This window comes from Vespa velutina, chromosome 17 (assembly GCF_912470025.1).
Source record: "Vespa velutina chromosome 17, iVesVel2.1, whole genome shotgun sequence".
NCBI classification, from domain to species: Eukaryota; Metazoa; Arthropoda; class Insecta; order Hymenoptera; family Vespidae; genus Vespa; species Vespa velutina.
In genome coordinates this window covers 4,308,119-4,335,560 of record NC_062204.1, presented here as the reverse complement: position 1 = coordinate 4,335,560, position 27,442 = coordinate 4,308,119, and the positions used below count along the sequence as shown (strand labels likewise).

At 38.2% G+C, this 27,442-nt stretch overlaps 3 protein-coding genes across 14 annotated transcripts; 2 read left to right on the top strand and 1 right to left on the bottom strand.

The window, feature by feature from the left end:
* Window positions 1-231: 231 nt before the first annotated feature.
* LOC124955168 (probable WRKY transcription factor protein 1) lies at window positions 232-14,713 on the top strand. 5 transcript variants are annotated; one of them, XM_047509176.1, is made up of 14 exons: window positions 232-379; window positions 985-1,188; window positions 1,367-1,554; window positions 3,401-3,472; window positions 4,625-4,878; window positions 5,420-5,760; window positions 6,026-6,340; window positions 6,663-7,314; window positions 7,830-7,927; window positions 10,865-11,014; window positions 11,460-11,571; window positions 11,870-12,240; window positions 12,337-12,548; window positions 12,644-14,713. In XM_047509176.1, the coding sequence occupies exons 3-14, from the start codon at window positions 1,490-1,492 to the stop codon at window positions 12,786-12,788; spliced, it is 2,787 nt and encodes a 928-aa protein (XP_047365132.1). In that variant the 5' UTR covers window positions 232-379; window positions 985-1,188; window positions 1,367-1,489; the 3' UTR covers window positions 12,789-14,713. The 5 variants fall into 5 exon arrangements, with proteins under 5 accessions (XP_047365132.1, XP_047365131.1, XP_047365135.1 ...); XM_047509175.1 differs by lacking the exons at window positions 232-379; window positions 985-1,188 and having other exon boundaries at window positions 1,222-1,554; XM_047509178.1 differs by lacking the exons at window positions 232-379; window positions 985-1,188; window positions 1,367-1,554 and adding an exon at window positions 2,987-3,070.
* On the bottom strand, window positions 14,622-23,963 carry LOC124955165 (rho-associated protein kinase 2). 6 transcript variants are annotated; one of them, XR_007102784.1, is made up of 14 exons: window positions 22,696-23,963; window positions 22,365-22,617; window positions 22,067-22,227; window positions 21,642-21,980; window positions 20,425-21,558; window positions 20,059-20,359; window positions 19,928-19,951; window positions 19,302-19,717; window positions 18,571-19,212; window positions 18,074-18,484; window positions 17,767-17,983; window positions 17,461-17,683; window positions 16,572-16,733; window positions 14,622-16,485 (listed from the first exon to the last, which is right to left on the bottom strand). XR_007102784.1 is itself a non-coding variant. In XM_047509168.1 (14 exons), exons 2-14 carry the CDS (start codon window positions 22,543-22,545, stop codon window positions 16,646-16,648), a joined length of 3,948 nt encoding a protein of 1,315 aa, XP_047365124.1. In that variant the 5' UTR covers window positions 22,546-22,617; window positions 22,696-23,657; the 3' UTR covers window positions 14,622-16,645. The 6 variants fall into 6 exon arrangements, 4 of the variants coding, with proteins under 4 accessions (XP_047365124.1, XP_047365121.1, XP_047365122.1 ...); XM_047509168.1 differs by having other exon boundaries at window positions 14,622-16,733; window positions 20,425-21,278; window positions 21,468-21,558; window positions 22,696-23,657; XR_007102785.1 differs by having other exon boundaries at window positions 14,622-16,733; window positions 17,377-17,683.
* Window positions 22,699-27,391, top strand: LOC124955187 (BTB/POZ domain-containing protein 2-like). 3 transcript variants are annotated; one of them, XR_007102792.1, is made up of 5 exons: window positions 22,701-24,287; window positions 24,493-25,388; window positions 25,480-25,854; window positions 26,106-26,212; window positions 26,299-26,441. XR_007102792.1 is itself a non-coding variant. In XM_047509261.1 (5 exons), the coding sequence occupies exons 2-5, from the start codon at window positions 24,495-24,497 to the stop codon at window positions 26,458-26,460; spliced, it is 1,608 nt and encodes a 535-aa protein (XP_047365217.1). In that variant the 5' UTR covers window positions 22,890-24,287; window positions 24,493-24,494; the 3' UTR covers window positions 26,461-27,391. The 3 variants fall into 3 exon arrangements, 2 of the variants coding, with proteins under 2 accessions (XP_047365218.1, XP_047365217.1); XM_047509261.1 differs by having other exon boundaries at window positions 22,890-24,287; window positions 26,036-26,212; window positions 26,299-27,391; XM_047509262.1 differs by having other exon boundaries at window positions 22,699-24,287; window positions 26,106-26,314.
* Window positions 27,392-27,442: the final 51 nt, after the last annotated feature.

Sequence of the window (27,442 nt, the reverse complement as noted above, 5' to 3'; positions counted from 1 at the left end):
TATAATTTAATTACTTGCGCAATTAATTTGCAATTAACGTTTAAGAGAATGATAATTTCGTAGCATGAGTAATTTTGCTTTAAAAACATATAAAATCGAAAGTACAAATTAATAAAATTCAGATTTCCCGCAAAAAAGAAGAAAAAATATTTTTCGAACGTAGCGCCGCCTAGGTTGAAATACATCAAACGACATAGACGATCGATTAGAACCCAATTTACGTCTACTTCATGTCGCATCAATGACAAGTGGAACGGAATCAATATTTTCGCATTTAATACTGTAATATTTTGCGTTTTTAATAGATCCAAATAAATCACATCCTCCTTTAACGAATTGACATGCGTATGAATATAGAGTATACTACGTAGAATACAAGGTATCGTTTCATTTTCCTACAAAAATAGGTATTACGATTTTTACGTCGCTCGAGCCGTTACTTCAATGCATATATATATATATATATATATATCAGATTTCTATTTGAAACCGTTTCGTGATTGTATCAAGAAGCCATCTATAAGAATAAATTTCTTTATTTTCTTTATCACAAAGAAAGGGTTGACAGAGTCCTTCAATGAAGCTGGCAACGATTCTAGGCCACTCGATACGGAAATTCTCGGCGCCAGTTATTTACGACGAGACAAAGTCTATTATAGTCTTCCATTTGGCCATTCAGACATTGAATTTTGACTATGCAAGCCAAGGATAAAGAAAGCACATTCTTTTCATCAAATTAAATAATACGACATTCCTGCTTATTTATTAGCTAAGAAATTACATCTGGCTAAAAATGACATTATTTTTCTTTCGTAATATTATTTTAAAGAAAATTCTTGCGAATCGACGTATCTTCTCTCGTGTATATATTCTAATTGACATTTTCTTTTCTCCAATGCTTGTTCACCGAAGGAAGTTCAACGAACGGGATCAAGAATATACTCAATGTCTACGTTTTTAAGGTTTATTTTTTAATTTGTCTAGATCGGCGAACGAGCTGATGGAAGGTGATAGGCTCGAAACAAAGAGGTGGAAACGATAGGGAAAGGATGAAACGAGAATAAAAGGCATTGAAAAAAGAAGGAAAGAAAGCAAGCGAAGAAAAATATTCGATCCGATTCGAAGGAGAGAACTGCCAACAACCCCACGAGGCATCGAAACGCATGCGCGACGTATCTTCAACGAAGGGTAAGAGAGAGAGAGAGAGAGAGAGAGAGCAAGACAGAGATCGAACACCGAGCGTATATACTGTCTCGCAGTTTGCTCCCGTTCTTCTCGTGAAATTCTCTCCTTTCTATTCTCTTCGACCGTCTAATTTCCTTCGCATTCGCTTTAAGACTTATTTGTTATTATTTTGCTTTTCAAGTTCGAGAACGTAAGGAGCTCCGTTGTTTTATCGACTATCATCGTTCTTCCCTCGCAGACGAATTCGTGGAATGCGAGAACGAAGACGCGCCTCATGATCGTCCCTTTCTAAGCCGTGCAAAGGATGATCAAGGGATTGGTACATTCGACTCTCCCGAAAGATATACTTGTCTACTATCCACGAATAATGTAAGTAACTTTTTTTTAACCAGCGTAATAAATCGGTAATTAATGTTGAACGATTTTAAAGTAAACCAATCGTTCGTTTGTTATTTTCTACGCGCGCATGGAAACTCGTAGATTCGTATAGATAACGTTACAACTATATACAGGAATAGGGTGCAAAGTACTCGCTCCACCGAGAATAGGAAGGAGAGAAGGAGAGTATTCTTAAATCATCATTCTATTTTAATCGAATCGTATAAATTATTTGATTGCTTCGATTTGATCGGTATCTTTAAATGGTAACATTCTCTTTCGATCGTTCATTCCATTGTTCATCCTTTTGCCTATAATACACAATGTTGTTAATTTATAAAACGATGCGATCTACTTTTCTTGCTTAACTTAGTTATTGTCAAAGATACTACGTGCTTACGTTAGTAGAAAAATCATTTTTTAAGCTGATAAAATTACAGCTTCTCTATTTTTCTATGTGACTGCAGCGAAGGCACAATTTCGATTATGTATGGGAAGGCAGCCATATTCGTTCGTGCTACGAGGGGATAATATTCTTTTAAATTGAAAGCCTCGCGTCAGCGCGTGTGCTCTTTTTTTTTTTTTTTTTTTTTTTTTTTTTTTTTTACGTGGAACAAAGGTAGACTCTGTATTAATTAGGAAGGGACCGCTCTACGCTACGGAGCGGAACGCACAAAGATGAGAGTAGTCGATCGATCGATGCGTGACTTTCTACACGTTGACACACACGCACGCACGCACAAATAAAAGAATAAAAACGGCTATGCTTCGTTCTATCATTCTTTTTGACGTAGATGCGACGAGATCACAATAAGGGACGATCTTTCGTAAAATTTCTTCTCTCGACTTATAAAATACATTCGATAATGAAATATGAGCACATGCATTTTCACAAGGATATAATCCGTTTAGTCGCGACGAAGATCGATGGTTCGAGGAAACCTCTCGATTCAAAACTTCTTACCAGTTTCTTGGTACGTAAACGTAAAAGGGGAAACATCAGTGAATTCTTTTCGACGTTCCGTAACAAGATTCATCGGTGTGCCAAAGAAATACGAGGTGTGGGAGAGTTAAAACAGAAGCCATGGAAAGAAATCGAGGGTTAGCGAGGGATTTTGAATAGAGCGAGCAACAGAGGAACAAGGAAAGATTAGGATTGACAAAATACAAATGTACCCATATAAGAAAATATTATAATACTCGTGCTGAAACGAAATTGTAGACGAATAAGGATATCTCGTTAGTAGCTTAGGATTTTGAAAAGTGAAAGAAAAGAAAGAAAAAAAGAAAAGGAAGACAATATTTTTGTTGTCGATGATTTTATTACATATCCACGCTTTCCCAGTCGGAGAAGAGAGTAAGTCTGGGAGTAAAGGAGGGGTCGAAGTAGGGGTAGAGAGAAAGAGAAAGAGAGAGGGAAAGGAGAACGAAACGAGGGTGTTGGTTGCGAGTCGATAAACCACGGGAAACGCGAGCACCCTTGCGCACGGCTTCAACATGGCCGACGGTGAGTCCCATTTCCTTTTTCCATTCCTCTTACGGACAGCGGTGGTCGAGATTTACGCACGATCGATCTTTTTCTTTCTTTCTTTTCTCCTTTCCTTTGTTCTTTATTCACGAACGTGTTCTTTTTCTTTCCTTACGAGCACGTATACTACAACGAGCCGAGAAAAAAATGATCTCGTGAGATCGAAAGAAAAGGCGAGTGGAATCGCGCATCTCCCTTTGATCCACCGGGTAGACCCGATACATTCGTCGAGTATAGCAATCGGAGACATTCGAAAATTATGATCTTTTTATTTGGAACAGTTTGTTACAATTCTTCTTTCTTTTCCAGACGAGGATTCGATATGCGACTCAGGGAGGCCATCGTCTCGCTACCTTTTCATCCAGGAGGATTGAACAACAAGTAAGTCTACCTTGGTGTCTGTTTTCTTCGGTTAAGTGCACTCAAGGCTGTATACCCTTTCGTTGGAGAAAATTAGAGACACGATCTCTTCGCTGGAACTTTCAAAAATCGATTCCAGCTATCAAGCGCAAAATGTTTTTTTCGCTTCTACGAAGAACACATGGATCGTCCATAATTTATCAGCATTGGTAAGATTCTAATGCCGAACGATCATTGGACATATTTGCCCGTTTCACGAAAGACAACGAGGATTTACCTTTGTTCGATCGTTCATATGCTCTACGTTCGTCAATTTAAAATTCTTCTTAAAATCTTTTTCCTGTGAAGTACACCGTACAAGAAGTATACACGTAGAAGCTTCGACTTGAATGGGAAATGTGAGTGCATGTCTACGGCGATCTAGCCAAAGGCAATTTTCTCTTTCTTCGCTTATCTAACGGCTACATTTTAAATACTCTTATTTTCTCTAGAGTGTCCTCGTTTTTTTAAAGATCTTCTATTTTGTCCAATGTCGCTCGACGTAGCTTTTGAGTTTATCACCACCCTTCTGACCATCGTACTTTGCATTTTCGTACAAAAAGTAGAATATTTTATTTATACCGTCTCGTTCTTTTTATTTCCTTTCTTTGTTACATTACCTACTATAAGCATAATAGCTTATAATCGGTAGATTTACGGTTGCTTGACAAACAGGTAAGCAACGAGATCGATCTATTTTTATAATACATCGTTAATGCATTCTCGTTTCAATAACATTTCACCCGTACTATCAGTAGGTACTTCTCCTCTCTCTCGTGACCTATTAGCTCATTAAACGTACTTTAATGGATACACAGGAACAAATACTCACAGGGATCGATGAAATTTCGTGAAGTACATGAATAATACGCTCTCCAAGGAGAGAGAGAGAGAGAGAGAGAGAGAGAGAGGGGGGGAGAGAGAGAGACACACACACACATCTAGTGGTATTTCCGCAGCGATCTCTAGATAGATGTATCTATATATGTAAATCTTTCGTTCATCTATAGATAGGCTCTTCGTGCTCAAGGAAAAAGCACATAGATGCGAGATCCTATATTTGTATCGACATAGATCGACATAGGAGCTGTGGATAACAGATCGATTCATTCGAGCATGTTGCTCTGTTCACAGTCAGCTTCATAGAAGTAACGAGAATCAAGCGACGACGGAGGAAAACGATTCATCCTCGTCGACGGATTTCGGCTTGGAAGAAACGGTCGAGTTTCACGTCGCCGAGGACACTACCACGTGGTCTTCGCTCGCCATAGCGCGGGACAACATTCAGCTTGAATCGGCCAACAACGGACGCAACAACATCAACAATAATCTGACCACCTCGAGGATTCGTCGAAATAGTTCGATCGATAGTCTTGCCGATTACGAAGGTAAAGATTTTATGATACATGAGATAGTAGATTTTAATTCCTGACCTATAGAAGAAACATGTGTAGACGTATATATATACACACACACACACACACACACACACACATACGTAACCGAGATTTCTCCTTGACATTGTTCGTCGTTACAAAGATGTCGCATTATTTCAAGTTCACCGATTAGAGTGCACCTTTGAGCGGTGACTAACATCATCCACTTTTAACGAGATCTCATTGAGAAGATTATCTAATGTTCCAGAGATTCCAAGTACGATAGAATCGTATTCCGTTAAAAGAGAAGACGCGTCAACTCGATATTGGGAGGGGTAAATTGCGCAACGGGAGGAGCAATTTAACGAGTCAAGTCGAGTCGAATAGAATAGAGTGGTTCGCAGAGAGAAAATTCGCAGTCAGAAATCAACGAGTCGCCGGCGGCCGGCCGGTTGCTCGTGAACCGCGATAAGCACCACGATGATGAGTCAGTCAAGAGCCGTGCGAATACACGATTATTCCGTCGATGTTCAACGAGCGTGAAATTTTACAGGGCGTAACTCTTCTCGGGAGGATTCGTCGTCTCACGAATTGACACCGTCCGAGTGGTCGGATCTGTCCGAGGAGGGAAATCTTCCGTCTGGTTGTTGCGGGATCGTTAATACCAACTATCCAGGATTTCAACATCTGGCGCCTTCATTGCTCTCGGATACCGACCTTACCGAAGACGAGCACGACAGCTGCCCGGATTATATCCGTTTGAATGACATCGACGGTCGCTCCAGCGAAAACGGCAACGAGTATAACAATAATATCGACGAGAGTATCAATCATCTTTGCGGACAGAGAAACGATCGAAAGACCTTTTACGAAAAGCCTAAATTTAATATACAGGTAGGTTTAAAGACGTCATCATTTTAACCAATGGATCCATCCCATTATACGATTTATTCGATCGTTCTCCTAATTAGATTATCCTCGTATCATTTTTAGGCTCGACTGTCCCGTTTAATCGGAATTCCTTTGAAAAAGAGAATGTAATTTGCTCGATCTTTGATAGAAATTTGCATATCGCGTTACTATCGCTACAAGTTTCCTTAATTATCGAATGTTAATGCAACATATAATGCTCTTGGTATTCTCGCACACGTGCTTGCAGACGGTGACTTCTCTGTACGAGTCAGTGGTGCCACCCTCGGAGAAGTGTATAAACTACGTGAAGAGCGTGGAGGTTTCGAGGTCGGAGGAGAAGGCTCTTTCGCCAGAACCGGTGATCATCGAGACTGAAAATTTCTTGACATTGGAATCCGAAGAACCGTTCCGTCATTCCGAGGAGATTCTCAAAAACGAACACGACAGAGAGCTGGACGTAGAGCTCGAGGTCTTCAAATTGTCGATCGGCGTGAAGGAGACGCTACAATTTCCAGAAATCGAGGAGATTTTAGATTCGGGAAAAACCAGCGAAGTAGGCGAGGTAAATGAAAGAGAAAATTCTCTTTTATGTATCTCGATCATTCTAAAAAGAAAGAAAAAATATTCGTTGTAATATTTGGACGTAGAACGCATCAAGTGCAACGGCATGGTTAGTGTATATAGGCGCGCAAGAGCGAGCGATTAGAGCGAATGAGAGATCTAAAAGCAAAGAGTAGCGTTGCTGCGGGCGGTCCGTTGCGCTATCGCACGTGCAGAGAGGGAAGCGTTTTGCGTCGACTCGAGCCGGCGAGCCGGTCTCTACGTAGCTACGGTTAATAATGCGTTCGGCATAGCACTTATTACGATCTTGAATTCATTCGCAGACGGAGGATAGCGTGGTGGAGCACATCGACCTCATACGCGAGGCAAAGGAATTGCCTCGCACCGACCGCTCCAAAATAGGCAATCAAGCAACGACAACGTCGACGGCGACGGCAACGACGATCGTATCGAACGGTTCTCCTGGGGACTCTGAGACTAACACCGACACCGAAGGTTACACCGAAGAACAACCAACGTACACGAAGCTCGAAGAAATTGATCTTCTCTCGAGCATCGGTCGAGACATCGGCGTTGATCTCGAAAAATACGTTCAGTCCGTTCCGGACGTCGTAGCCATGGAGGCCGTTGACACCGTGCGTGGCTCATCGCGCGGCTCTTCACGCGGCTCTTCGCGCTCCACGTCCGGCAATCGCAACATGCTCAAGGATCCTGTCTCGGAAGACACGAACAAGATTTTAGATCGAGATCTTTCCGACGCGTCGAGCGTCGACTGTAGGAAGAAAGAAAAGATGGTGAGAAACCAGGCAAAGAGAAGGCAACAACAACAACAACAGCAGCAGCAGCAACAACAACAACAACAACAACAGCAGCAACAACAACAGCAACAACAACAACAACAACAACAACAACCAGTTCGGTCGTCCAACTCGCGACGGCCGGATAAGCGAAGGGCCGATACCGAGAGCGGTCCAGGTATCGCTTCCTTTCATATTTTAACTCGAACGGGCTATAAACTTAGGTCGAGTAATCGCGAAGTAATCTCACATTGTTTCTTTTAAGTTGTTTCAGGAAAATATCGCGATTAGTTTAATCTAAAAGACAATAAAAGGCTTCGTTAGTCAAAGACGATGTATTCGAAACGCACATGCAATACGTTTCTTCACGGTTGAAGCATATCGTCGCGTGCATGCATAGTTTTTCAGTCGTAAAGTAAATCTTTTAAACTTATTTCGTTTTCGCTCTTGCGTTTTATCAGCCAAGGTATTATCTTTATCGATGTGTAAAGGTCATTAAAAGAAACTCAATGGTCATTTAAGAGAAATAAAATGAAATAAAAAGAGGAGAACAAATTTAACGAACGATCGAACTTTTTACGACACCGGCGCATCGTTATTCCGTTATATTTAGTCCGCCGATAGCGGTGCCACGTCTGCATCGCCGACGTAAGATACTTTAAAAGTCTCAAGTGTAACCTTCTTTTTTTCAAGGTGGATTTGATGTCTTCAATATCGAAACGGCAATGCCAAAGATCGACTTGGATGCGATCGAGTCGCATTTGAGGGCTGCGCGTGAAGAAGAGCGACGGGTGAGTGGAAATAGTTTGACAAGAAAGAGACGCGCACAGATGAACGATATATAATGGTATAATTAATAAGAGTTTCCTTTCGAATTTCGTATCTCGAATAAGGGTGCAGCAAAATAAGCGACGTTCGATTTGCAATGCCTTTATAGTATCTTTTGAAAGGTACACGTTTATAATCAGCCGAGAACACCCTTTTCAAAGCGCGTTATTACTCGTCGCTGATTGTTAAAAGAGCATCATGCCAAGTGGCACAAGCCGGCACCAGGTCTGCCTCTTTTTTTTCCTGTTGCTACTTCAGACATTCTCTATTCACGTTTCTCTATTATTCTTCCATGGGCTTACCTGAGATATCATAGTTTTAAAAGGGTCGTGGATCGTATAACAGTCACGCCGTAATTCTTCGCGGATGTGCATCCTCGTATTTATTGTACATACATGCATGCGTGTTTCTGTGTGTGTGTGTTTGTGTGTACACATTTGTTTACATATATGTATGTATATATGTATGTCGCACGCTTAGATATACAGAGAGTAGGCGTACATGCATGTAGGCTTTCGCTCGAGGCCATTGGTCAGGAACGGACTTAGATTTACGAAAACCCAGACTCGATTTATAATCTAATCTTTGCTAACACGAATGCACAGAAAGCATATAATCAACATTGTACTGTAGGAAATTTTGATAAGCGACAGTCGATAAACTTTGACGTTCGTTATACCGAAATGAAAACAACGAAGAAACACGAGGAGTAAATACGATCCATAGTTCACGGACGTGTAATCGGAAAGTTGATACGTTAAATTAAATGTGTAAATTTAAAATTGTTCGTGCATAAATTCAACCATGTTAACTTAGCAGAATTTTCAATAACGGTCTCATTTTTCATTCTCGCTGTCGAGATTCGATTTATTATGCACGATCTATCTTGTATATCTACATTGTATGTTAATTCGAAGACGGAAACGGAAGTGAGGAGAGGAAAAAAAAGTGATCCGCGACAAATCTATAGATGGAATAAATTTGAGCATAACTCTGTAATAATTAAGATTAAATTTAACGGGAAAAAATTTAATAACATCATCGTGTTTTTTAAGTAGTAAAATATCTTCATCGCTTAGTAAAGCTCTTCATTAGTAGGATCAAGTTGAAACATGTACTATAGTCGTTTGAAAGACGAAGATAAACAGAGAAACGTAACTAACCGAAAGTAGAAGTATACGTGGGTCAAGGGACGCGCATGATCAGCCAACCAAGACGTTTTACGTCTACCTCAAACACTGTTTATGTTCTTTTGTTGAAGTCGTAACGGGGAAATAATTCGCGAGAGTATCCTCGGTAGTGACTATGAAGTAAAGAAGGATACATCTCGAAAGAAAAGAGAAGTAAATAGAAAGAGCTTTGAAAGCTTTGAGAAGTAAATGTATCACCTTAAATGTACTATTGTTACTTCACCAGAGACGGGATCATTCAAGACGAAGTTATTCTTTTTATTTTCATTCATTATTATCATTATTGTATATTTGTAGAGAAAAGTGTGCAAATAATTAATAGAGAAAATAACGAAAATGCGAGGTAAAAGACCGGAGGAAGGTAGCGGAGAGCTACAGCAACAAGTGCCACGGTCGCGTCAACCGTGTCGACCACTTTCACCAAGGATCGTGAACGACTTGGCCAGACGTTAGACGCTCCTAGACAGTTAGCTACTCTCCAGCAACAGCAGCAGCAGCAGCAACGGCACCACCACCACTAGCACTACTATCATCGTCATCAACACTACCACCACCACCGTGTTAACTCTGTGGTTAAGCCTAGAAAGAAGTGTACGTACGCCGGAAGAGAAATAAGAAGAAGAAGAAGAAGAAGAAGAAGAAGAAGGTTCGGTTCGGTTCGGTTCGGTTAATTTCTACGTTCTCTCTCGAGTTTGGTTTGTATCAGTGTAGCACGATTCTCCTCTCGCGTGCACGTTTCTTGGTCTCGTGCTCCGCGTGCTGTATCTCTCTCGTGACGTATTTATAACGAACGAGGACACGTGATTGGTAGGGAAAGGAAGAAGAAATAAGAAGAGAAAAATTCCACTTTATCGTCGACAAAGAGAAAGAAAAGAAGAACAATATGGGTAGCAGCAACAAGTCTCGAAGACACTACAAGAAGGATTCGCGTTTCGTGGCTGATCTCTACACCTTCACTTACGACGACTTTGATCTCGTAAGCTCAGGTTGCTCAATAATGACAAGTTACAGATGTAATGGGAACCCGACTAAGCGGGCGACAGCGTTCAACTATCGAAACGTAAAATTACGCGCTTACTTCTCGATACGATACCATATCTCTCGCTGCTTGCTCGGCAAGCCACTTGGCTAACTCTCTTCGTATACTCGTCTACCTTAAAGACCATCTAGAACGTGCGATTTGAAAGTAGAGGTTCCTCTTTTAGGATAGAGAAAATCGTAGTGCGCCACACTTGGATTTCTCTCCCCTCCCCCCCCCCCTCTCTCTCTCTCTCTCTCTCGCTTTTTTTCTTCTATCGATATAATCGACAATTATCGTTAAATAGAAATCGATGATTTAAGTAAGCATACGTTGCAAAGAAAAAAAAGACGTGTATCGATTTCGTGTTACGTTCAATGCTTTTTATGACCTATACGATGAACTATGGCCTTTAATCACTATACAAACTTCCTTTTAATTGGTTACAAATCCAATAATTGAAGACATAGTGAACATTAACCGGGTAGCTTGTATACGATCGAATTTTATTCGATGTATTCTAGTCCCTCGTTGCTTTAATTAGACTCTTGATTAACGTAAAACCTTTCTATAAATAATTATAGAATACAGGCGCGTATGGAAAGATCATTCGCTGTCGCCTAGCTACGATCGTTTGTTCAAAGATGTTTCAGCTCGTAAAAATAATTTGATCGTATGATCGAACGTCTTAGGAAGATGACAACGACACGACGAGAGCACCCGTCTCGGTACCAGAAGTCAAGGTGCTTGAAAAACCGAAAGAAGAGAAAGATCCCGAGAGGGAAGATTTGATCGCTCGATTCGATAGATTGATCCGAGGAGATCCAGATGATACGCTTGAGGTGCAATTTTTTTCTTAATTCAATATTCGTTCGTTACATATAGCGAGATTCCCCATTATATATGGAACTTTTCTTTGTCCTTGGAACGAAGGTTTATTTCAAATATATAGGTTTATTTCACTCCTTACACCGTGTAATTTAAATGTCATACGTCTTGTTTATCTCTTGTAGAGAATATATAAGCTGCTTGAACGTAAAGGTAAGAGAGTAGTTTTGCGAGGTTAATAAAAAAAAAAAAAAAAAAAAAAAAATAAAAAAATAAAAAATTGGAACGAGATCGTAAAACGCGGCCTGTTATTAGCTGCACAAGTATTCGGATACGAAGTCGAAATGAAAGGCGTGCCTACGGCGATCAACGCCAACGGTCGAGGACCGTTTTCACGCCCGCGGGAATTCGTGAGATATATTGTACATACATACAATGAAATACTTTATTTGCCAACAGCGACGGAACGACCGTGAGGAGATTAGAAGAAGACTCGCAATGGGTCCGGACGCCGAAGACATGCGCGCTGAACGCGGAAGAAAGCCAAGCCTTCAGTCTCGCCTACAAAGTGGTTCGTATCGGTTCTATCCCTCTTTGCGAGAATCCCTTAAGGCTCGAACCCTTGCGATCTAAAGATAAGTCATGTACGAACCATTATATAAAACGAACAATATGACATTTTACGATGAATCTTCGTAACTCGCTCGATTGCTATTAAAATTTTTACCAGGTGGAAAAGTGAATGCGTATGTACATTTTTATTATACATATATAATATAGGTAAAATAATAATTTCAAATAATATAAAGAAATTTTATTTGATACTTATTTATTTTATTGAACGTATCGATTGCGTTACTTCTCCAAAGGCATGAATCTTCAAATTTGCTTCATGAACGAGACACCATCGGATACAGAATCGTCATGTTCGGAGAGCGACGCTTTACCAGGATCTACACCACTTTCTCGTGGATCGAAACAGCAAGCGAAACAGCAAGCGAAGCAGCAAACACCCGCCAGACCTCAAGTACTCAGCCTTCCACCGTTGAGACTCGACTCCGGTACAAATTCAGCACCGGTGGACGAGGCAGACTTTTTTGCACGCCAAGCGAGACTTCAAACGGAAGCACGCATGGCACTCGCACAGGCTAAAGAAATGGCTCATATGCAAATGGAAGTGGAAAGGCAAAGGCTCAAACAAAGTCCTATTACGGAAATGGTACGATCCAGCCTGGAAAAAGTAAGTGAAATAAAAGATCGAACGACTCTTTTTCATTGTAAATCTTAATTTAGAACTCGTCGATAATCGATTTTCAAATGGTCTCTTTGTAAAAAGGTTGGCATTCAACTGGGGGAGGATAGGCGACGGTTGTCTAGAGTTTTACTCACGGAACTCAATGTCGCACAGCTTCAAGTAATAGCTAATGATCTACACGCGAGAATCGCTGCTTTGAACGAAGCTCTGGTCGAAGGACTCTTGAGAAGGGACGATCTACATATGGAGCAAGATTCGATGCTCGTCGACGTCGAGGATCTTACCCGATACTTGTAAGATCTTTCGAAACTTTGGATTATCCCAGTTTTGTCACTTTTTAAATCTAGTATCTCTTATGAATAAAATCATCTTACGATTTTGCGTATAGAGGTGCCAAGCAGGAATCGATGAAGAAGAAACAACAAACGGCCGCGGCGAATCGAAACAATCAACAGACGACGATCGGTCAAACGAAGAACATGATCAAGCCAAAGTTGACGCACCGTAGTTTAGTCGCTCTCGTTAGGAAATAATCTTTTGCCACGAGACTACGCAGTCTCGTCGGAAATTAAACGAGCGGAGCTATTCACCAGGGACGACGAAGCTTTGCAGCATTTTAAAACGTTCGAAGAACAAAAGGGAAGACGAGAATTATTACAACCGGATGAATAAGAAAGCTGCAATCTTTGAACGAAAAATCGGAGGTGTGCCTGCTTAGACTTTTGCAGACAGTGTTTCAAAGGAAAGAAAAAAAAAAGGAAAAAGAAAAAAAAAAAAAGAAAAAAAAAAAAAGATTTTTTTCAGAATTTCCAAAGGTTTTTACAGCTTTGTCGTTGTCAAGTCGCAAAGTAGTTTTACCTACGTACGTATATACATAGACGGTCAAGTAGCAACGAGCAAGATTAACTACGTTTCAGTCCGAGAGGTGCACTCTCTTTCTATATCCGGATCCAGACGATCTGATTGTAATCCACAACTATGCATGCATATGTTTACCGAGTGTATCGACATCGCCTTTATATAATAGTGCGCCAAAATAACGGCAAATCTCTTCTATGTTGTATATAAGTCGAGATTTTTTAGTGGATGCACGTATCTATACGATTGTATTTCCTTCATTGTCGCGTACATAATTTCGTTCTTTTCCATGTCTTCCAAAAATGATCTCCTCCTTTCGTTTCTCTTCTTTTTCTTTTCTTTTTTTTCTTTTCTTTTTTCTCTTATTCTTTTTCCCGCTACGAAGAAACGTGTGTTACATATCAAACAGATAGAAAAAATATAGTTTTATTAGTCGAATTACATCTTCGCGCCTACGAAGATTTATTTTTGTCGTTATCATTCGAACTAACAAAAGGGCGTGCATTGAAGGAAATATTAATAACCGTGCGAATTTCTTTTAGACAACGTCGTCGATCAATTTGCATATCACTATTCATGGCATCCGAAAGTATATCGGATCTTCCTACCTTATGTCGCATATACGATACTTATGACAATTAATGAATGCATCCCTCTCTTGGTGGAAAGTAGTGAGATACGTTGAAGTAGGTACACATTTCTTATCCGTACAAAAAGTGCAGGATGTTACCTCACTTGGCGTGTCATTCTTGCGAAGACAACGTCGTAACGATCTCTACGGAACACTCTTCAACACGCGTGGTACACGCGAACGTTTCGCAAAGATCTATCTTAATTAATTCAAGAAGCGCTTCATCTACGATGCGTTGTCGTGAATGAACGCTAAAGGAGGCCGCTAATTAACTCTGGATCGTGCAGTCTAATTAGTTGTTTGAGCATTGTTTATCATCTCGAAACGATGAGACACAAAAATCTACGTCTTTTTATGTGATAATGGCGTAAACGTAAAGCACGATAAGGCAGAAGACAGTTTGCATGCACGTTTATACGATAATTGAATTTGCATTCCTTCGTCTCTTCGTTGATGCATTCATCTGCCGATCTTCGTATGCTTGGAGAAATAAATAGAATCTCTGATCGAGCTTTGACCGCGCATATAAAAGCACGAGAATACGTGATATTGTCGTGCGTGTACACGCGTGGATGCAGGGTGATATGCACTTCGAAGTGCACGATCGACTCGAAAAGCAAGTGATGTAACAACGAAGGATTTTAATATTGTGAGGCCTTGCAAAAGATAGGAAGAAAAGTAACAAGATTCTGGATCATCGAGACAAACACAAGTACGAGATACACGCAGTAGAAGATATTTATAATATTAAAGAAAATAAAAAAAATGCAAAAGAAAAAAAAAAAAAAATAAAAAACCTCAAACTTGAATCCATCCTCAAGGAGGACCGCCGTTGGACGATTAGATCGGCTGTCATAGAAAAGTCTACACACTTGCGTATTATCTACAAAATACTTTTAATCGTAATATTAATTAATAATATACAGATTGTAAATAACTAAACAATAATAAAATATGCTGTAACAAGTTCTCTTCCGCATCTTTCCGCATTTTTCTCTCTTCTCTTTTTTCGCGATGTCATCGATTCTCCTTCGATCTTCGCAACTCGCGAAAGATTGATTACACGCTCGAGACTGAAAGCGGGAAGAAGGCACAGGGTAGTAAGTTGGATGGTGTTCCTTTCCGCTGAAATTCTTCGCTTTTCGTTTATCTAAATTCACGTTGCGCGAGTATCAAAAGAAAAAGAAAATTCCATTTTCTTGTTTGGTTTTTTTTTTTTGTTTTTGTTTTGGAAGCTCCACGTTCTTTTTGTTCCAGATCGATCCAGAGAGTAGGAGAGGGAGCACCATGTCAATCTCGCGTGAAAGAGAAACACGAGGATCTATAGAAAAGAAAGGGTGAGACGCGTCGAGTCGCACGTGAACGATCATGTTTTCTTTTATCGCGCATCATTACGTGAAACGTAAAGTGAATGCATCGCAGAGAGTACCTTTTATAAGAACACAAGCGGCGACAACGCGTTAATACTCATACGCTTTTTTTTTGTTTTTTATACGTGCTAATTTTTGTCGTTAGGTGCCACGTTCTACTTCAACGCAGGGCACGCACAATAGAATCCTAAGCGCCTCTCTCTCGAGATTATGCATCTTTTTTCTTTTCTTTTTTTTTCTTTTTCTCTTTTTTTTTTTTTTTTTTTTTTTCCAATCCAAAAAGTATCGCGCGAACATTCGTATATTATATCATAAAACTTTCGTAGGTCATAACTGTAAATATTACATCTACTGTACAACGAAGCTCGCTCTTAGCGTTAACTTATCTTAGCACTTATCGTTGTGCTGGTTTTGATAATTTTCTTTTTTGTTTTTGTTTAACCATACTTTCGCTTTTAACTTTTAACATGTCTCTTTCGTGACTGTTCGTATCTCGCGTTAAAGAAGAAGAAAAAAGAACAGACAAACAAAACTTTGGCAGCTGTTTTCGATGATTCGAGCAAGTGAAAACTTGCCTCTATGGTTAGTTCGATGTAAGAATTTAAATATTTTACTTTCGAAAAAATATAAAATTTTAATAATACTATAAATATCCTGTGATAAACTCGTTAGTCTTTCGAGCAAATAATGCTCAATATCCAGCTTGATTCTACGGATTTAAGAGGATAAGAAACGAAAAAATAAAGAAGCACCGAGCCGCTCTATCCCTTGGATATGGTGCCGACAAGTGTATATACAAAGAACATTCGATTTAAGCATTCATATACAAACTACAATGAATATGCGATATGCCTTTTCACAAGGGACACTAATAACGTAATAAAGTTTCAACAAATCGAGTATCTCGCGCGGCAAATGGATAAAAGTCACTTGCCATAATACAATAAATTTAGTCAAAGGAATACGAGGAAGGCTGCATAACGTTCGTGTACATCACTTTGATTTCTTTATCGCAGATTGTTTTCAGATAAGCATTATTCGTCGACCAGTTATAAATAACGATTACTGTCATTCTTCTCTTATCCTTTTTCCTTTACTTTTTTTCCCTTGATTCTACGTATATTCCGAAAAACCATCTCTTTAGACTCCACGTGGTATATCTAGTAACCCTGTTTTTTCCATACAGCTCTGGGACTTGATTGGAATTTCTTACATTGCTATTCGCCGAGAAATGAAATCGGCCTATCGCAGTCGTTAGTCATTTTTTGCTCCTTCCTTTCCACTAATATGGTATTTGTTAACAGTGTATTTGGATCGCAAATCCGACAACACATGTGTACTACAAGTGGGTAGACTCTGAAAACACGGCTTCTGGAAAATGTATGTGAGAATGAACTTAAAGAATCATCGGGTGAACAATGAGAATCAACCGACGCGACGCGTTTACTAAGTCGAACCTTAATTAGAGAAGGACTAAATGATAACAATCAAGCGCACTGACGACTGAAGATATTTTCAACGTGAGCTAAGGTCACTTGCCCATACTGGCATTCGCTGGCAAAGTCGCTGAGCGCTGTTGCACCGATAAATATGGCTTTAACGTCGATCTGGTCGATTCCCTGAAAAGACAGAAAATAGAATGAAGAACGCGGAAGCAATATTTTCATTGTTTATATCTACGCATTGAACAGCAAAGATGCGACATGTAAAAATACATTCCCAAAGAAAAGTAATTATCAATGCCCGAAATATAGGAAGCTCCAGAAGCATATCAGCGGTTTCTAGAAATGTGCATATCAATAAGTTTTGATACAATTGCCCTGTTAACGCGATAAGCTTGTATGATCTTGAAGCTCGCATACTTCTTTTAAATGCCTCTTTTCATGCTTTTTTTTTCTTTTTTTTTTTTTTTTTTTTTTTTTCCAGAAACGTCATTACATCGTAATATCATTTTCTATGAAAATATTATCATCGATTTTTTTACTATACAAATGCGTGTTTCATATGCCGGCATGCAGTGCATATCCATAAGATGCTGATAAAAGCTATATTTGATCCCTATTTTCTCTTTCAATAAGACAACGAACGGAGTTATTATTAGCCAACCTGGATGGTTCCCTTGTCCTCATACTCTTCAAACAGATTTTGATTTTGCACTAAGTGAGATTCTCGCACTTAGAAAGTACATTGATTCTAATTTCATACGTTTAATATAGAAAGATAGTAGTTATGAAAAAGCGGAAAAAATCAAACGACTCTGACCTCTCTACACCCGCGATCATGCGATGCCACAATACACGAGAGCTATTTAGTCCCTGGCTACGCTGTGCTGCACGGCTACGCTACCTTGGCGAGACACGTTGTCCTGTCCCATCGACATGTGAATTCGCTTTATAACCACATTTTTGAATGCGCCTAGATAATCTGGAGACCCAGTATTTTTGTTCTTCTGGACTTCCGGCAAGGACCAACAATTCTCGTGCACTGTTTGGATCATAATGTAGTTTACACGGAGCTATGGCATCTTCTTTCTTTTCCAAATGTTCCTTATGCACTTTTATGCGACATCCTACGTGAATAATGTTTTGTGTAACATTAAAACTTTTAAGATCAGATAATGCATGTCTTTATTTAATTTTATTTGTAGCTTACTTCGACATTCCAGAGCTGGAGATGGACGAAACATGTGCCAAAGTTGTTTAGAACAAACTTCGCACGTGGTTGGCATGTGATAAGATATTGAAACGAATTCATGGCCTTTTAATTGTTGTGTACCAGGTTTGTCCGTAAGCTGTGGTAATTCTATTCCGGATAGTGCGTTCCCTTCGTCGCCAGGTCGTCTAGCTTCACCTTCGCCGGCATAAAGTAACTGCATAAAAAATAACACGAGAAAAAATGTTATTTCAATCTACATACTCATTGCACATATTATGTGTTTATAACGAGGATTATAATTTACCTGAAAAATCCTAGGAATATCTTTGGCATTGGCGCGGATAACATCACCTTGCGTGACAGATCTAACGTGAAATACTTTACTCAAATCTAATATCAAAACTGGATCTGCATTCATTTTATCGTTTTCGCTATTATAAAAAATGATTTTCTTAGAAGAAACGACCACATATTGCTTCTTCCAACCATGCCTCTTAATATTTTGCTTGTTTGGCACGTTTAACCAGCCCTCTAATCTCATTGAACCATGTTCCGATAAAACGGAATCTTCTGCATCATTTTCCACGGAAGAAACACTTGCTGTTTCTGAATTGACACTTGCGATTTTCATTTGCAACGTTTCGATCTCCGAATCTTTTGAATCTAGCTCCATTTGTAGCCTCAATTTTGCTTGATTTTCCTCGACGAGTTGTGCCTGTGCAATTAAAAAATATTAAAACACGTTAGACATTCTTTTTAGAAATTCAATAGAGAATCGGCGCAAATTTAATATCATTTTACTTGTAAATCCTGGAGATCCTTTTGCCATTTTGCTGCCAATTGTCCATACTTTTCTCGTTCTTGAGTGAGCTCCTGTTGAAATCGCCGGCAATCCTTTTCCTTCTTTCTCAGATCTGTAGCTGACGCCTTATTCTTATTTTTTCCAGTAGAAGAAACATCCTTTCTATTCATAATTTCAGCCAATTTGTTGACAGCTTGTTGTTTAAGCACTTGCTCCGTCTTGAGCTTACTACTGAGTTTTTCAATTTCTTCGGCATTAGACTGTGCTTTATTGAGTTGTTCTTGCAATTCTTTAATCCGTTTATTCAAGTCTTCCTTCTCTTTAATATATTGTTCGACAGATTTTTTTAATTCTCCCTCACTATCCTTAAGTCTGTTCACAATCTGTTCCTTAGCATTCAATTCCTGATGATGTTTAGCAACTCCATCCTTATATTCTAATTCCTTCATGGTACGTTCTTTTTCAAGATCTGCCACTGTTTCTTCAGCTATTGATCTTGCCAATGCTTCGCTATCTCCTCTGGTTAAAGATAATTGTAGCTGATGAACCAAAGAACTGCGTTCTTCCTCCAACTCTTGTTGCAATCGCGTTTTTTCCTCAAGTTCCTCGCGTAATTCTTGAGTTTGTGTTTTATAAAGGGTCTAGAAATAAGCAAATCAATATTTTACTATTTTGTTAGAATAAACTTGGATAATATTAGTCGCAAGAAAATAAATATAAAGATATTTACTGAAAAATAAGCTTCTGCTTCCAATTGTTCTTGTAACTCTTTAGTCTGTAGCTGATCCACATTTCTTTGAGTCTTCAAATGATGTAACTCTTCCTCTATTTGTCGTTTTGCCTCTCTTAATTGTGTAACTTCGCCAATTAATTGTTGTTCTCGAGCACGTAACCTTCCAGCTTCCGAGGATTGTTGTGCCAAATCAGTTTGAAGAACATTTCTCTTTTGCTGTTCCTGCTCAACCTGACCCTGAAGTACTTTTACTTTTTCCACTTCTTGTCTGTGTTCACCCTCGAGTTTCTGCAAACGTTGCTGTATTTGCCTGTAGTCCACAGATAGCATTGAGGTCTGTCTTTCCTTTTCTTGTGCAAGTAATTCCGCTCTTTGTCTACCACTCTTTTCTTCATTCAATTTTGCTTGTAAAGCTGTATATAAAAGATAATATATATCCTTAAAAGTTCTATCTTTATAATTGTCAACACATAGTTCTTATTTATAATATACATACATAAAGAAGAGTATAACCATACGAATGCAATCAAAAAGTAAAAAAATTTAATTAGAAAAATTTATAATCATTTTGATAATGCTAATGTCCGAAACGACACAACAAGTATTTATATAACTATTATTACCTGAGAATATTCCATTATGATGTCCTGTGATGAACATTTAAGTAAAGGTACATGTCTTTATGAAAATTTTGTAATCTTGATAGGTGTGTATATGCATATATATATATATATATATAAACATATATAGATACCTTTAACAACTTCCAGATTTGCTTCTTCCTTGGATAATATACGTGATCTTTCCGTTTCTTGATGAGCAACTACTTCTTGATTGTACCTAGCTTGTGCAGCCTTTAATTCAAGCGTTAAACTTGCCGTTTCTTTTTCCAACGCAGATACTTTTTCATTTAGCTGCCTATTATCCAGAGTAGCCTTCTCTTCCTTTTCATGACTACGTTCCAATTCAAGGTGTAAAGCAGATAGACGCGTTTCGAGTTCTACTGTTAAAGACGACGCCTGCGAGCGAGAACTACGTTCTTTCGACAGTTGACCCTACGAAAAAAGCCATACCATATATCATATCACTTTGTATTTTACTATGAGCTTATAAATTTTACCTGCAAAGCGGCAACTTCTTGCTGCAAACTATCGCGTTGAGCTTGCAATTGTGTTCTTGCAATTTGCAATTCATTTGCCATTTGTTCTGCAGCTTGGCGAGCTACGGTAATTTCAGTAGCTTGTTTTCGTAATCTTGTTACTGTCTCTGTTTCTCTTTCCAATTTAGATTGCATTTCTTTAATTTGTTTCTCTAACGTATTCACACGTTCGAACGTCTGCTGAGAATTACTTGCATCTCGTGCCCTCCTAGATTGTTCTTCATCGAATTTCTTTTTTAATTCCATTAGCAAAGATTCCGCCTTCCTACGAGCTTCCGTTTCATGCTCCACTCTTCGTTGTGCTTCTTTATAATTATGTCTTAATAAAGTTAATTCTTTGTCCGCTCTTCCCGCTTCTTCACGCAATTCAGTCTCTCTGCGTGTCATGGTCTCTAACTGAACAGACAAAGCCCTCTGTCTTGCTTCCATAGATTCTATCTGCCTTCTCTCCCGTTCCAATAAATTTTCTAACTGTGAGATTTTGGCATCATCATTAGTGCCATTATTTATATGATTTTCTAATCCATCTACAGATTCTTTGCCATTGGCAGCCATTAATTGATAATCCCCTGAATATGTGAAACCTATAAATGGCAAATGATTTCCAGAAAATGCTTTTGGTACTGGAAAACTCTCTTCTGGCCCATCTTCCTTATCGACATCGTCGAAATTGCTAGTATCATCGTCTCCTGATAATTCAGGCACCACCGGTGGTACACATTCTCGTAAGTTTTCAAAAGTCCATTGATCATTTTTAAAAAATTGATGGCTTTTGATCTCTTCGACGCCATTTCTTCCTAGCCGCTTAGTTCTATCTGTGAGAAAGCCACATATCAAGTTTTTTGCATAATGCGAAATGTTAAGCTCCTGGGGAAAATGTAGTGAATTTCTATGATCCATGATCTTTGAATAGGTCCCGACTAATGAATCAGCATAAAAGGGAGTGTCACCAACGAGCATTTCATATAAAAACACACCAACGGACCACCAATCACATTCCCTACCATATACACCTTCTCCACCCTGTGACTGGAGTACTTCGGGTGATATATAATCGGGTGTACCAACTGCGGTGTCAGAACGTACCAAACCATCCTATATTAAACATTACGATTCGAATTTATTGAAAATTAAAAGAAAAAAAAAAAAAGAAAAAAAAAATAATATATGATACATACTGCATCCATTCTCATACACGTGCCAAAATCTGCAAGTTTCAAATGGCCATGTTTGTCAAGTAACATATTGTCCGGCTTAACATCTCGATGTACAAATCCCATACGATGTATTGCATCTAGGGCAAGTACTACCTCGGCGCAATAGAACTTTGCCCATTTTTCTGGTACATCATAATTTGACATCAAATTAACTAAATCTCCACCTGGCATGTAATCCATTACCATATAGAGATACTTTTGATCTTGAAAGGCAAAGTGTAATTGAACTATCCATTGTGAATTTGCATGAGCCATAATATCTCGTTCTTCCCAAAAAAAGGCTGAATCAGAACGCTTTATCTATCGAGTAAAATTATATGACAAATAAATATCCTATATAAATGTAACCTGTAGAAACGTAATAACAATTATTTGAACTTTTTTACCATTTCAAATTTGCTGAGTAATTTCATAGCATACACCTTTTGAGTAGATTTGTGTCTAACTAGTTGAACTTCGCCAAATGCACCACGTCCTATGACTTTAATCAATGTAAAGTCATCGGTACGCATTCGCATTTTACAAATATCTTGGGCCACAGAATCATCTGCAATAAAAAAAAAAAAAAAAAAAAAAAAAAAAAAAAAAAAAAAGAAAAAAAAAAAGAAAAAAAAAGAAAGGCAGTTGCTAGTTGACGTATTACTTTCATATATAAATTTAATTAATCGCTTTCTTATTGCTTACATCTATTCATATAGGCTTCTATATTCTTCATACGTTTTACACCAGGATGATCACAGTCTGCTACAAGCGCTTGGACCGTATCTAATAAACTGTCAATATTTGTCACACTTCTTGGGTCCTTTATACGTTCCTCCAACAATCGCAGGCGCCTGCGCCTGTCTTCATCTCGTATTATATCCATTTCTCCTGTTAGGAGGTAAGGCTACGATGCCGCAATAGTATAATCGTTCCTTGATGCATTAGTCCATTTTCCCTACACAAAAGAATATAATCATAAGAAAATTATAACATTAACTCACGATCTCAAGTATATAAATATAAAGTCATTTACATTTGATGCGTGGCACAAGTAACGTAGCACCATTACATTACTTATAGTTTGATATGATGTCACAATGATCAAGTTAAAGATGTAAAGTTTTTAAAAACACATGTATCCATTCAATGTGCAACGACTCGTTGGCACACCCGATATCGTAACGACACGTCTGAATGATGAAAGGCAAACGGTACGTTCGAATCGAGAAAAGCATTGCTCGTACGTTTCTGAAAAACGTTTCTTCCTCGAAATGGAGTCTTCATAAAAACACGAAGAAAACACCCTTGCGTATTACCAATACGATGTAACATACAACACACAATGATAGATCTTTTCGTGAAGGTACGACGAAGGATATTACGCGTATACCTTGTGACGAAAGAAAAAATTCGAAACTTGTGTCGTAATAGACATAGCTCAGCGAAAATGACAAGATACTCTTCGATCGACAAATCAACAGTCGTCTGACAGCAAGCTCGTTAGGTGAATTCTACAGCAAGTGCCCGTCGTCCCGAGTAGATCACAATAGACTTATCTCCTTCTCCTACATTTTCCATGCTCGGTCGTACGACGACCGATGGAAAATCAAGTCCCACGTACCTAAGCGTCACCAGCACAGTGTCCAGCACTCCGTCTAATCGGATAAAAATACTATAAGAAGCATTATCTTTCAGCGCGGATAAATCGCGAACGCACACAGCTGAGCCGTGCATGCGCCATTGGGGAAAATTCACAACGGTCGTCAAAACCGCCGGACACGAAAGACCTATGAAAAATACGAAACACTTTGATACACTTCCGCGTTAACGCGCGAAAAGGAGGAGCCGAGGCTTTTCCGAGGCTATTGCTTCCATTAAAAGAAAATAAAGGAGAGGAGGAAAAAAGTAGAGAAGGAAAGTGCAAAAGACGAGGATAAAAGGAAGATAGATATAAAGAAAAGAAGAAAAAGAGAGGCAGACGGAGAGAGAGAGAGAGAGAGAGAGAGAGAGAGAGCGAGAGGGAGGGAGAGAGGGGAAGAGAGGGAGAGAGAGAGAGAGAGAGAGAGAAGAGAAAGAAAAAATCCAAATCTGTCCGCGTCCAAATCGAACGTATCGAATCGAACGGTTCTGATTTTATGATCCGCGCTCCTGCATATTATTGTTTTTGATTTCAGTCGATGATGAAGTTGATGCTTCTCGACGTGTATATATTTTTACAAACGGTACTGTGCTCAATATATTGGGCTTTTTTCGACGAGAAACAGCGTAAAATATTTTCAAGACAGAGTATCAACGACTTCGGAAAAATGACGTAATGGTGTACGCGACAGACAAGATGGCGGTGGCATTCTGTGCATAGACCGATATACAAGCTTTTACAACGTCTAAACGTTACGTTGGTCGAAAAATTGGTTAATTCGAGAAGACAAGCTTTTTCGGTAACAAAGTTACACGGACAAAACGTAGAAACCTTTCTTCGTTATTATTTATCGTTTGTTATTATGGAAAAGTCTATAGTTTTCCCGCGCGTATTTTGACGATCGTAGGTACAGCCTACGCATTTTTTTGGCATCGTTTATGTGATATTCCGTATTTATAGCGACGGGAGACGTCGCGTAAGAATAGGTATGTTGCACTTTATCCTTTCGATCGCCTTAATTTTTCGTTTAAAACGTTTAATTTACAGGAATTACATCACTCGTATACCTATTTCTATATGTCTTATATTTTCATTTAAACTAGTTCTTACGTTTTATTAATCACTTTGGAGTTGCTTTGATAAACGAAATCAATTGCTATAAAGCTAATCACGCATATGTATATTCTGCAGAGATGGGTCTACCTTGTGACTGGCAGATCAGCAAGCAAAAGATATCCGAACGTGGTAGATATTTGCTTGAGACAGGACAATGGTCGGACTGCAAATTTATCGTTGGTCAAGAACCCCATCAGGAAACATTGAAAGGACATAAATTGTTTTTGGCAATGTCTAGTCCGGTATTTGAAGCTATGTTTTACGGAGGTATGGCAGAAAAGAATGATCCTATACAGATACGCGATGTTCAACCGGATGCATTCAAGGCATTATTAGAATACATATATACGGATCGCGTTAATCTTGGTTCATTTGAACTTGCCTGTGAATTATGCTATTGCGCAAAAAAATACATGTTGCCGTCCTTGGTGGAAGAATGTATGCAATATCTGTGGTTCGATTTGTCGCCAAAGATAGCTTGTAGAGCCTATGAGTTTGCAAAACTTTTTGAAGAACCTGTGCTCATGGAAAAGTGTTTACAAATAATATGCACTAAAACAAATGAGGTTCTAGAGGAACCTAGTTGGGAAGAAGTAGAATTGGGTACAGTAATTACTGTATTAGAACAAGTTGATCTAGAGATTAATTCAGAACTTGATTTGTTTACTGCTGTTGAACGATGGGCTAAGGCAGAATGTGCAAGAAAGTCGCTTGATCCAACTGACGGAAAGTCTTTGAAGTCTGTAATTGGTAATGCTTTATCAAAAATTAGATTTTTAACTTTGACACCGCAAGAATTTGCTGAAAGTCCAGGAATGTCTCCATTGTTAACTCAAGACGAAGCTTTTGCTATTTTAATGAATATATTATGCACAGAAAATAAAGCACCATTACCCGAAGGATTTTCCAGTGATACGCACAATAGGGCAAAACCATTGATGAAAGCACAGTCGACACATTTTTGTCCATCTGTGAGTATGTGTAATGTACTGAGTTGAACCTATACTTGGATTTTTATGTTGCAGTTCTATTAATATTTTTTCTTTTGTTTTTTGTTTATAGAAGCACAGACGGGTGTCCACACCACATACCAATTCGTTTAGTTCATGTACATTTTGGCCCTCAACGTCTCTACACTACCAATTATCTTATAATAATGAAGGAGAAGGTGGTAGTAATACTTTACACAATGCACCACCAATGGTAGTCGAAGGAGGAACAAGAAAAGATTCTGGAAATTTAAGTCAAACGAATAATCCATCTACAGTTATAATTGAAGGTGGAATTCGTGAGGGACCAAAGTATTATTGTCTTCGAGCGATAGCCCATCAAACGGACTGCCTTAATAGCAATGTTTTAGATTGTTCTGTGGCATTTAGTGTGGACAAAAACATTTGTGTTATGGGTGTGCAAGTACCAACACAAATTGCAACTGTGGTATGTTAATTTATTAATGTATATGAAAGAATATAAGTTGGTCGATTTCATTAAAGAACTCGCATATATTTTGTGCGTGTCTATACACATATGCATATATGTATATCTATATCTATATATATATATATATATATATATATATATGTATGTATATACACACACGTTTAATTACTTTTTACAGGCAAGTAATTTACATCAAAATTCAGATCCTGATACGTCATATACAGAAATACTGTATGCTCATCTTTTAGATTCTGATGGCAGTCGTTTAACATACACACATTTTACTACTAAAGTAAATGTTGGAACACTCGTGGAAATTACATTTAATCGACCTGTTTACATACAAAAACACAAGGTCTGTTTTTTCCTACTCTTATGTATTGAAAATAAGAAAAGTGTTCTCTTTCTTTTATAAAAATATCGCTATTTTTTCCAAAACAGATTTATCGCGTGGGTGTAGTCTTTAACAAAGTTGGTTGGTATCCAATGGGACTCTGCACGCAACATATGACCTGTGATTCTGTATTCTTTTCATTTGGAATCGGTAATACTGATCACAGTGTCAGAGATGGTCTCATTCGTTCGATTGTGTTCACTTATTAACGTCAACGATCAAATCGTGTGTCGTTAAAAAATTTTAAATACGTATTTTGGATTTGTGATAAGACAAATGTCTACCCTATTCTGTTATGTATATTACATTGTTATTTTATCTTTTAAATTTGATTTCAATCATCATAAGAATATTGGAAACGTAAGAAATTGTACAAATAATACTCATTGGTTCTAGTTATAAAAAAAGTAGTGATGGACAAATTGTAATTTAATCGTTTCCTAATAACATGTAATTAATTGTATTGAAAGCTATAATAAGGAAACTTAGTGTACGTATTTAGAATTAGGTTTGCCATTTCACACTGACAAATTAATATAAATACGACTAAGAAAAATACACAATTAAATATTATGTTGTGAATAATCTGGAAATAATTGAATTATAACTTGTTCAACAGAGAAGGAAAATCTGTGTACAAACAAACTTTTTTTAACTTATATGAAAATATCAAGTTTTCTGTACAAAAACAAACCTGGATTTTACGGTTTAAATACCCTTATTAAAGATTCAATCGCATATAAACAGAATGTAGCATTGACTTTCCCTTAAAAAGTTTTAGCTTTTTAAAAATACTATATAATCAGTCTCGTAAATTAATTTAATAACATTAACGATTTTTTTGTTTATTTAAATGTATATCATATGTCGTTTTTAAATGTTTATATATAACATTTGATAGTACGCGCAAAATTAAATTAGAAAAAATTCTAACATATTACATACTAAAATTATCTGTTTGTGTTCCTCTTCTGCATTATCCGAGTATTGCTATGTATTTGTCGCAATTTAATGGTATGAAAACTTTTAATAAATCTCTTTATATTTACGCTTTTTTAATTGAGTTTAACTATATACATTTGGACATTATTATTATTATTATAATTATCCAAATGTGCATAATTATATGCTATAAACGAACTTTGTAATTATGCAGCATTTTAATTTAAATATGCCACGAAGAAGAGTCTC